Genomic DNA, 12,238 nt, shown 5'->3' on the forward strand with positions numbered 1-12,238 from the left:
TTGAAAGTTTTCAAAAAGAATATCACTGAATCCCAACTAATGTATAGGAGCACATAAGTACAAAAACTTGCAGAACACAATAGGGACTGAATATATTAACAATAAAATCACTTACACATTAGCTAACATTGCTTGACCAAACAGCAAGGGTTTCTGTTTCATCAATTTTTTTCACAAAAAGTTTGGGTTACATTAATTATTAATGAGAGGGCAGAAAGTTGAATAGAAAATGCTTACTAATTTAAGTCTACTTTGGAAAAATAAGCTGAAAGAATGGTGGAGTTGAAAACATTAAGAAACAATAGGAATCGTGGCAATGAATAAAGACAAAAGACTGGAAGGGTGAATGCCACATGCATAAATTTCAGAACCAACATGAGGTGATTTTATCCCTCCTTAAATTAAACCTGAAGACACAGGGTTATCTGTTTTATCATACATTTTTGGTCTGTTAATATTATTTAATGATTAGAAAGAAGTAGATAAAGCAGTGTCTCCATGTTCTTTCGAGTGGAAAAAACTCCAGTCTCTTACCCAAATTTTTGGTACCCTGAAAAAAGAAAAGCTTGTTATGTTTCCACTTTGATTTCTGCTGACCTCCTTCTGATTAGAGACCATATCACCTTGGTGGTTATCACTAATAAATGTCTTTACAATTACTTTCCACAAAGGACTGACAGGAGTCTTGCAAGGGGACAGAATCTTTTAAGATAAAAATCTAGTGAGTAGAATCCTCTGGAAGACCCCAAAGCTATACATTACTTTAAAATTTTTAGTGTAAATAATCAAACACAATAATTTACTTAATATACTCCATTTACAACAGTCAAACTTGTCCACAGGGTCAGCTTCCTGCAAATGATTTCTGCAACATCCTAAATGCCTTTGCAAATGTAGGTAAGAGCATTTAACCATGCTTTTCTATGGCAATTAATTAATTAAGGAAGGACCTTTGATTTTGTGTGATTGTCACATATTCTCATACATATAAATCACAGATTAGTATTTACCAGTGCACATATGCACTTCAAAAAAAAGCTTTCACTATAAACTTTTCTAAATTTTCTCTTTCTCAATCTACAAATGTTTTTACAGTAAGTTTTTAACTTCATCTTTTAAAATGTACTTATTTCTCTGCTTTAGTGACTATGTCCAGAAAACTCTGGATTTTTTACATTTATAAATGTAGCCTCCATTGTTAATGGATTTTTGAAAAGTGCATTTGTAGTATTAAAAAAAAATCCAACCACCCAGAAACATCACTTGATGGAAAATTGGAGAAAGTTTACTTTAACTTGCCTTATATATTCTGTAACAGCTCATAAAAAAATCAAACTCTGGGTCTGATGCTATTGAACAGTACTGTGCATGTTTGACCTTAAAAATGCCTGAATATTCCAGTTTCTAGGTAAAATATAATTCTCTAGGATTCTGCTATGGGAGACAGGTCATATATAAAAAGTAATGTATTTTACATTTTGTGGGATAGGAATTTGTGTGGGTTTTTTGACTAGTTAGAACAAACTAGAGTCTACCAGTGTTTTGGATATGTATGAGTCATTAAATAGCAGTATATATTAATATACAGATATTCTGCTTTTAGTCCAAACTTAATTATTTTTGAGAATATTTGATTTTAAAACAACTTTTTGAACACCTACTTGAGGTCTTGGGAAGGTTCTGCTCTGATATGGGGTGTCTCCACAGAGTGCCCAAACACTGCCCCTTCTGTGCCTAAAATACATAAATAAAACACAGTACAATTACTTTGGAAAATAAAAACACATTGAAATATATGACCACAAATTGACACTTTTAGGACAAATATCTGATCAAAACCTTCATTAATGATTATAAATGTTTCTTCATATTTATGTTTTCATTTCTATATCAAAATCTGGACCAACTTCATGTGCAGCTTTAGACTTCTGCTTGTCAGAATATGAATTTCACATACAAAACTGAAAACACTTATAGATACAAATTTTTCAGCAACAATTTGCCTGAGTGCTTATCTCAAAACTTTGTAGAATGATTGTTTTACAGAAAATGAAAATAATATCACAGGTTTCAGTGACAAAAACACACTAGAGAAATATCTGCTGTATTTTGCATTATGGTTATTTTTATTACTGAAATTGAGATGCCAAGCCTTCAAAAGTTTTGAAATAACAGTCTACTCCCTGAAGTTGCTGGCTGAATCTCAATATCTGACAGTTTCAGAGTTTCCTTCCATCAGACCTTTCTCATTGAAAAGCTTTATTCTCAAAGAAATTAAAGAAACTTCTCTGGAATGTGTTTTGGATTTAGTGTTGGTAGTGGGCACTAAAGTATCTCCTACTGGGCACTCAAAATCAAAGCAATGAAAATTGGTAACGATTTCTTAAAACTGAATTGATTATCTATTTAATTTTGATTTCTATAACTAGGTTGAATTTGAAAAAGATAATTCTGCATCTTTAATTTGGTAACCAAGATTTTTCATTAAAAACTCCTTTTCAATGAAAAAAAATAACATTCTGGTAAATTTTCAAGGAATTTATTTGAACAAAAGACAGCTGTTTAAATAATCAATTTTAAATGCATTTTTAAAGGAATATGAAAAAAAGACAAACAATAATTATCTGATCATAGCAGGTTCTTTGTTAAAATAATAATAAACTCAGGAAATTGATACATAATGAACAGCATTTCTCTTAACTCTCAGATGCAAGGTCTGAAGACATAAAAGTTGTTTATACCACTCAATTTATATTTAATAGATAGCACTAGCCTACCTGTGTTCTTAGGCATTCAAACTTTGTCTTCTTTTTTTTCCCCCTGAACTATCATCACGTTTATTTTTGTTTACTGATTTGCCCAATGCCATTATTTTTGTCGTCCATTAACTTTACATAAACTTAACTTTCCTTCTCCAAAGATGATGTTACCGGTGTGCTGGTTTCAGCAGGGGCAGAATTAATTTTCTTCACAGTGGCTCATAAGGGGCTGTGTTTCGGATTTACGTTGAACACATTGTTGATAATATAGAGATGTTTCTATTATTGCTGGGCAGGGCTTACACAGAGCCAAGGCCTTTTCTGCTTTTCATACTGCCATGCTGGTGAGGAAGTTGGGAGGCTGGGAAAGACACAGACAGGACAGGTGACCTAAACTGACCAAAGGGATATTCCACACCATATGACATCATGCTCAGTATATAAAGTGCAGAGAAGAAGGAAGAAGGGCTGGGTGGACGTTTGGAGTGATGGTGTTTGTCTTCCCAAGTCACTGTTACACATGGGGCCCTGCTCTCCTGGGGGTGGTTGAACACCTGCCTGCCCATGGGAAGTAGCGAATGAATTCCTTGTTTTGCTTTGTTTGTGTGCTTGGTTTTTACTTTCCCCATTAAACTGTCTTTATCTCAAGTCAGCGAATGGCTATGTGGGGCTTCGGTGCTGGCTGGTGTTAAACCACAACAACTGGGCATTGTGTAATGCAAATAGCGCAAAACTATTGAGTGAATGTCTTTCCAAAAGACAATCGCCAGCAAAGGCGAAAGAACTGAATAAAAATTTATCTTCTATCAAAATAACATCAAGAAAACTTTCTGGCATTACAGTTGAGTCTGGGATTAATTGTCATATTTCAACAACAGAAGCTTTCTTGTGTTCGGAGCCTTGAATTCTGAGTAAATCTAAGAATATATCTGCGGTATCTCACAGTATCTGTGTAAGAAGTGCTCAACACAACAGAGGCAATACTATAATTACTACAATATTTAAAAAGTATAAAGTATTTTCAATTATTTAAGTATTTAAATATTACACAAGTTTGGTGTTTTGGGTTTTTTTTCAGAAATGTGGCTATCAATGAAGATAATTATTTAGATATTTCTGCAGTTAACTAATAATATTTAGTTAACCGATCTTTGATCTTACCAGGATTTGAAAGCAGAATGAGGTTATAAATTGATAATCTCATTTTACAGTGTTAATACTGTTCTTGCCTGAGCAAGAAGCCAAAAACAAATCTGAGTAAACTTAAACTGTTAATAATTTTCTAAATTCCACCTTCATTAAAAGAAAAAACCTAACCAACCAACCAAAAAAAACAAATCAGAAAAATATCTTCATTGTAAAATGGTCTACTAGTATGGAGTATCCAAGAGAGGAAGAGAAGATTTCTGAGAGTAATGAATTACATTCCTAGTTTTTATCTCCAGAAATCTATAACCTTTACAAATATCTTGGCAAAGAACACTGGAAACAATTTTATTACAGGTGTTCCTTTGAAGATCTCACAAAAAAACTAACAAAATCCACTATCTATAATGAAACTTTGCTGAGTGTTATGGAGAACCACAGGAAGGATAAAACTAGCATCTATTTTTTCCTAAAAGTATTCAAAGAGGTGCTGCGCAGAATCAGTTTTTTAAATTTGAGTTTGACTTGCAATTCTTCTACCTTTAAGAGGCAGGAATAGCATGTCTACATAGCCAGACCTTGTGTCACTCAAAATAAAGCTCAAGCTCATTCATAATGAAACTCTATGGGAGCTGAACGTCCAAAATCAGAATGTGCTTCCAGATCCCATTCATCTTTTTCATCAGTAAAATTAAATGCTTTCAAGGCCAAGGGCTTTTTATATTTTTGAAGGTGACAGTGGGATATGAAGATGTAAATAACTGAGCAGAATGCAGAGTTGCCAGTCTTTACTTATGAGAAGACCATGTCTGTAATGTTTGAAAGAGCATTATCAAAGCAAAGATGCATAAAACATCACTGTGGTATGAGTCAGACATTAAATCAACCCGAAGAATCAAAGATAATATTAGGAAAAAACTGATAACAAAAGCTAAATGACAGCTTGTTCTAAACGAGCTTTAGCATTTCCTCACTGTCAGCAGCATTAGTTTAAAAGACGAGAAGGCAATTATCTCCAAAGAAAATATAAATTTGGAAAGAAAGACCAAGTTTGTCCAAGCAGACTGGAAATCCAGGCACGTAAAATTACAGATAAACTGATATAATTAAATAAAATATAGTTAAAGCTAAAACCAAACCAAATGTGCTCCTTGTGCTATTTGAAGATACAATCCTTATTATGTTTTTTCATCTCATACAGCCTCAAAAGCGAAAGTATAACAGTCCTTATGGCAAATGCTTTATCCTTAAAAAAAATGGCTTCAAAAATATCTCCAACTATAATATTCTTTTTTCAATATACTATATGCAACTCTGTAGTACTTTGATGGGAATTTAGATTATGTATTTCAGTAATGTTAAGAAATGGTACTATGAACATACCTTTTAATTAATGATAAATATAACAATATAAATTCAGATTCAAAGGGAATAGCATGATTTTTTTTTAATGAAAAATATACTTCAGGTATTTAATAATTTACAATGTTAAAATACTTTTTTTTTACACAAATAAGAGAGGATTCTATTAACTGTATTCCCTGACTTACAGAATTATAAATAAGACCTACTTTGAGATGAGTGAAATTCTAGTGAGAGATGAAACGTACAAAATAAGGAATAAAAATAAAAGACTTGAACCTTCAAGCTCTTTCAAGTACAGCTGAAAAGGAAGTAGTTAGGGAAATGAATTCAAAGGAACGTGAGTTGGAGTGGATAACTATAAAAAGTGAATCTTTTAGAGGAAATAAAATAGCAAGAGCATGGAGTAGGTGCAAAGGATGTGAAATCAAAACTGTAAGTGTAACTGAATTAAATTACTGACACCTCCAGTTTCCATTGGAAGAGAATGAGTCAAGATTTCACTGAGGCATTTGTGCAGGCAAACTACTGATCAAAGAATATCAGTTTTTATAGAGGTTGCTAGAGAAAACTCAGTAAATCGTCTGAATCAGGCAAAAAGGCCAAAAGTTCAATTCTGTGTTTATAGAGAAACCTCTTTATGCATAGCTGATTTATGAACACCAGACCTTTAAAATTACTCTTTTCTGACACAGAGCAAATCAAAATGACCATTTCACTACAAGCAAAACCAGTCACATGTTCCTGCTGAAAATGAATATTCAGAATTGAGAGAGACCAGTGCAAACTACTTATTTCTGCTCAGTTTACTGGTTCCTGAAATACAGCCTTTGGGAAATGACAAGTTTCATAAAAACAATGGAAGTACAACATTGGCATTTGGTTCTGGATTATATTTGTTTATGTATTCATGTTGAGGAAATTTTGTCATTTTTTTAATCAGCAAATAATCCTTTCATAGTTTATGGGTAGTTAGATTACATAACAAAATGGTACCTTTCAGAGGCTTAATAACCCACTAGGATGAAAAGACTGCCACCTGAGCTTTTTTTTTTGTGAAAAGAATGCTGGCTGAAGAGTTGATAAGCTGAGAATGAATTATTTTGCTGTGGAAAATGACCCATATATTACCATTATCTCACTCCTTTACATCGTTCTTGAAAGCAAATCATATGTACTGAAAATGGAATTGTGTACCATTTTGATGTGTACAAACCAGATGGAATTGCAGTGTCACAGGTGCAGCTGAATCTTACTGCTTTGATCTTTCACTAGATTTTTCAAAAACATCCAGTATCTAAGACTATGCAACTACTAGATTGTAATGCCAATTTATCCTGTGAGTTAGAGATTTTAGGAAGAGTTTGTAAAATATTTATTATTTTTGAAGCTTGTAATTTTACTTGTTTCAAAATAATAAATAATAATAATGGCCAGTCTTCGCGAACGAAGATTTTGGGAAAGGTCTTTCACCTTTCCAGCCTGCGCAATGGATTTTTTAGGTGAGACACAGCTTGCGCTGAACTGAGCCCACCCTTTAATCCTAAGGTTCATCTGCCGGGGCCAAGCAAGCTTGGACAATGGCAGTGAGGTCCTCAGGACGTAGGTTTGTTTAGAGTGACCTTCTCATAGATGGATGGCCTCACAGGGCTAACGAGCTCCATCTGCCTGGGGGACCGGGGAATCGAACCCAGGTCACAGCAGTGAGAGTCCTGCATGCTAACCACTAGGCCACCAGGGGTCCCTTGTTTCAAAATAATTATTAAGGTAAAGCATCCACAGGGTTCACAGAGAAAAAGGAGTAATTATCAAGATTGTTTTACCATTAAAGAGACCTTAAAAACAGAGACATTTGTTCTAAAAATTTAATTGCAATAACAAAGAAAATTCTTAGTGCTTTTACCATGTGTACATAGCTAAAATTTAAAAGGGCTTTTGTGAGTTTAGATAGCTGTTGTTCATCACAAAGACCTTGGAAGAGCTAATCACTGCCAAACTGGAAAAAACCCAGAAATATTCAACTATGCAAATGATCATAAAAAGACCAATGATCATAAAAAGACCACATAAACTATTTGTTCGTTCTTTTATGAAAACCCAGTTATTAACATTTATTTTGAGATGAGTCAAAGTGCAGCTTCTGGCCTGCAAATTGGTTGTGCAGTTCTTCAAGACTTCCAATTTTATAAATCGCTTGAAATGTAGCAAGGTACTTGTATTAAAAAGTATGATTCAACTGGATTTTTGCTCTGGAGGTGTACATAACTAAAATGAAAATGAGTTATTTTTTGAAAACATGATTGACATGATTGCTGGCATTTCAATCTTACAGAGTCCCTCAGCAGCAAAAGTGACTAACGTTAAACAGTGAAGGTTTCAGATATGAAACTGATGTTGCAATATTGGAGGTATATTATAGGTAGGAAGTTGTAGTATAGCCTGACAGATGAAGTATTTCACTTGTAAACTAAAGCACAAGCATTGAAATCATCTGAGGTAAGCCGTAATTAAAAAGTAAATTCTAAAATTAATGACTTGGATTCATTACTCAAGGCCCTTGAATATGACTAATGTTTGATGCATATTTTCTGTATGGCAACCTTAGTAAAGCAAGACTTCTACTAAGCCATTCGTTTAGATAATAAGAACAAGTTCCCTAATAAATTAAAATTCAACATTTTCAAATGTGCTAAATTTTGATCAAAGCAAATTGCAGCTCCAGGAAATACTTGCAAAATTGCAACAGTCAGTATTTATCTTAAATATCATCCTAACTTACTGAGTACAAACATTTGAGACATTGCTTCCTAATGGTAGGCAGTTAAGACACCTCTTGTCTTGCAATGCAAATGAAACTGGATTATGCCTATGTATTCACTTTCTCGTCCATATAATTGTTTGAAGGTTCACATCCAAAATCTATGTTTGGCCACCAGTTGGTTTACTTTTCTACTTTTCTGAAAAAATGAATCTATTCGAATAAAATTTGGACTGAGCATGGTAATTCAATTAATATAATTCAATTAATAATCGGAAATGGCTATTTTAAATGGCTATTCTAATTGCTATTTCTGGGGTGAAAAAAGTCAATAAATGTAAATTTAACTGCTGAGAAGTCACATTAAAACTGAATATTTCCTCAAAACATGAACAAAATTGAAATATATATAAGGGGTTTACAGAAATTAGGTTTTAAAAAATAATAATTTTTGTAACATCTTTTACTTTTTTCCCCAATTATGTACGACAGATGGAGATACACATGACAATAAAAACAATGAAATACAACCATTTTCTACTTGAATTGATACAGTCTCCTTGAAGTTGCAGTAGCTAGATACATGAACAGACTAAGCTTACATTTAAATTTCACAGTAAATAATTTCTAAATTAACCCCTCAAAATTCATCATCTTTTCCTAGATATATGTATATGATAGTCTGAATTTGCATTTTTCTTAAAATGGTGTAAATTATTATGTGTTCACCATAGTGGAGCACTGAACTAAAACTGTTCCTGTCTACATTCACAAGATGGAATTTTAATGAGATTATTTTCATATTTAATAAATCAAAAGATTACATTTTCACTTTGTTGTAGTAGATAACCCTAGAATTTGGAACACTCAGGCTTATGCCCTAATGAATAGTTAATACGTTTCAAAGCAGAATTGTTGTTTCCTTGATGAAAAATGAATGAATCAATGAATGAAAGGTCTATCAAACAATAGTCAATAGCTTCATAACCAGGGGACTCACCTGGAATGTAAAAGAATGAGACATAAACTTGTATATTCCAAGTAAAAAATGAGAGAATGAGAAAATTGTTTCTCACCCCTGAAAACTCTCGAGTTTTCAGAACTATAGAGTACTGCTGCCTACCTACAAAACCTAGCCAGGAATGTATACCCAATTTCATAGAAATTGGAAAAGACTTCCAAGATCATCGAGTCCAACCTTTGAATGATCACCACCTTATCAACTAAACCATAGCACTAAGTGCCACATCCAGTTGTTTCTTTAACATTTCCAGGGATCGTGACTTCTCCGGGCAGCCCATTCCAATGCTTGACCACGCTTTCAGTGAAGAAATTGTTCCTGATGTCCATCCTGAACCTCCCCTGGTACAGCTTGGGGCATTCCCACTTGCCCTGTCAATAGAGGACTGGGAGAAGAGACCAACCCCCACCTGGCTACAACCTCCCTTCAGGTAGTTGTAGAGAGAGATATGGTGTCCCCTGGGCCTCCTTTTTGCCAGGCTAAAAAACCCCAGCTCCCTCAGATGCTCCTCCTATGATGTACTCTCTAGACCCTTCACCATGTTGCCCTTCTCTGGACTCGTTTCAGCACCTAAACATCTTGTAGGGAGGGGCCCAGAACTGGTCACAGTACTCAAGGTGCAGCCTCACTAGTGCTGAGTACAGGGGGGCGATCACTGCCCTGCTCCTGCTGACCACACTATTTCAGGTACAGGCTGGAATGCATTTGCTTCAAAAAGCTCTAAAGAACCCCTGAATTATTAATTTTTGATAAAAGCAAAGGGCATTTGCCCTTCAGTTAAAATATTCCATAAATATATGGTTTGATTTCGAAAAGTCAAAAGCTCAGAGGAATTTACCAGGAATTTCGCCATTAAGTCTAGACATCTCATTCATTGGCTACCTTAAGAGCACAGATTAGTTACATTTTATCTATAGTCAAAATAGAGAAAGTGGCATCTCTAGAGGTTAGTTAACTACTGACAATGGACTGAGACTAGAGCAACAATGCACACAAACTAAGCACGTTGAAGATTTTGCCTTCACCATCTGATCAGCAACTGATGACTTGAATTTTATCTAAATTGGGAAAATCTCGTTTGGGAATCCCACTTTAACCATATCAGAAGTCACCTAATTTCCCCTTAGCATTGAAACTGCTTCATAGGGTACCTTATATAGGTTTTAGTGGTCAGTTCTCTATGCCATATGGAAATGTGCATTTATTTCTGTTCTCTACTTTGCCATTACTGCAGCATACTGAAAAATTGTTATGTGATAATTACTGCTGTATTACTACAATTTAGGAAATTGTTTTACTTATGCAAAGGAGGCCACAAAGCAGGAGGACTGTTATCCAGATTTTTTAAATAGCTCTGCTATAGCATTTTTACTGTATTGGAATTTACATGCCATTGATAAATTATAATCAAATATTTAAATAAGTGCATTTGTGCACCCTGTAGGACTCCACCATATATAAGTACATAGTATGTGTTTTAAAAGACTACAAATGCTTCCAAATACTTTAATATTAAAGCAAAAACGAAAATCTGGAAAGTATCCTCCCACATATTTCTACAATGCTAAACTAGAGATATGTAGATATAATGCATTTTTGCTCCTATTAGACCAAACTTAAACAAAAATGTTAGCATCTCTAATTGTTGAAAGTCTATTTTTTTCAGATATGAGAAATAAAATGAAGCTATAATATCAGTTCCTCACAAGGTTGCTAAAAAAATTGATTTTACTACTAGTGATTATAACCTATTATGACTGTCTTTGTGTTCCTGCTCTTTTTTAATGTTCTGTTTTTCTCTCAAGAAGTAAATTACCCAGATTACAGTACATTCAAACTTGCCATTAGGTAAGTCTTTACTGCAGCTTTAAATGGAAATTCTGCAGCTGTGAAACAGAGAGTGAATGTGCAACAATAATTTTGTCACATAATATTTTCATCTTCAAGACTGCACAGCCATGAAGCAAATCTTTTCATTCAGCAATAAAATGGAAGCGGGTGTATTTTAAACCAGTTAACTGCAGTGACTGTAAACCATCAATGGTCATGATAGTAAACATGTGCCTATGCGTGATCTGTATCAATCACAGGAAAGATAGCATTTTCTGCAGGAGGGGACAAGATACTAAATCATACTGCAAGATGTGAACATTGGCTGAAATACACATCTTTTGCCAAAGCCTCAGATGTTTTTTCAGGCAAGAACCACAGGAGAGTTGCCACATACCTTGCAGATGCTGTGGAAAGAGGGATTATGGCAGTAATTTAGGGCTAGATCCACCACTCCATTTTCAAGATGGGACTGAGCTGGTCACAGAGTAATTTATCAGTGTCAGTCTCAATACTCCCTTCTATGTCACCAAGGAGCATTATCCAGGACTCAGACTATGACCACAATTCAGATTACCTGGAAAATCTTGCAACAGTCCAGCTCTGCTGTGAGTTTTGCAACACAACTCTCATCTAGTCTTTGCTCTTTTACTGTTTGTGAATCAGGAGAGACTCAAAAATCACACTTGTCACTGCTGCAATACAACTATCATAAATTCACCTTTCACATACCTATCATGAATTCAGACTTCTAAGATTTAAGCATTTTTCCACTACATACCAAGGCACATCTGGCTAAAATTAGTGAGGCAGGTTTTTTTGCTGCATGAAAATTTGGTGTAGTCAGCTGCCAGAGAAACCTGTTATTCACATCCTCTTAAAGTACATTATGTTCAGGCATTTTAAGAACAGAAAACTGAATCCAGGACAGTCATGCCTAGGGAACAGAATGTCATACAATTTGACAGTCATTGTGAATCAGTTATTTTGATTTATAATTTTTAAGTTAAAACAGAAAGAATATATATTCTTTGTCCAACTAGCAACAAAAGCCCCTACTAGTTTTAGATACAGGTTAAGAGACAAAAAAGAAAATCTTTCTTATTTTACCTTTCCTTCAGATGAAATCTAAGAGGTATTTCTCTATATTATCCTGTTAATAAACTGTCATGATGCTCACCACTCCAGCCTTTCAGCTTTCACTGAAAAGAATGTGACTGGGAAAGACCTCTATTCTTTTATTGTTAAATCTTCCAAAGGAATATATTTCTTTTAGATTTAGTCTTTCTTGTCCTTTAGTCTCCCTCTGGCCTCTAGGTATCTTATCACTGTAAGTAATATGTTCTGGTTTTTGCAGCAGGA

At 34.4% G+C, this 12,238-nt stretch overlaps 1 protein-coding gene across 2 annotated transcripts in view; it reads right to left on the reverse strand.

The window, feature by feature from the left end:
- The window catches only part of SGCZ (sarcoglycan zeta), a 451,809-nt gene that overhangs the window by 25,220 nt on the left and 414,351 nt on the right, over positions 1-12,238 (reverse strand). For both annotated transcript variants that reach the window (XM_027676459.1, XM_027676460.1), the window contains one exon: positions 1,662-1,734. In XM_027676459.1, the coding sequence (XP_027532260.1) occupies positions 1,662-1,734 (73 nt within the window). The remainder of the gene's footprint in view (positions 1-1,661; positions 1,735-12,238) is intronic.

This window comes from Neopelma chrysocephalum, unplaced genomic scaffold, assembly GCF_003984885.1.
Source record: "Neopelma chrysocephalum unplaced genomic scaffold, ASM398488v2 Primary Assembly neopelma1_42, whole genome shotgun sequence".
NCBI classification, from domain to species: domain Eukaryota; kingdom Metazoa; phylum Chordata; class Aves; order Passeriformes; family Pipridae; genus Neopelma; species Neopelma chrysocephalum.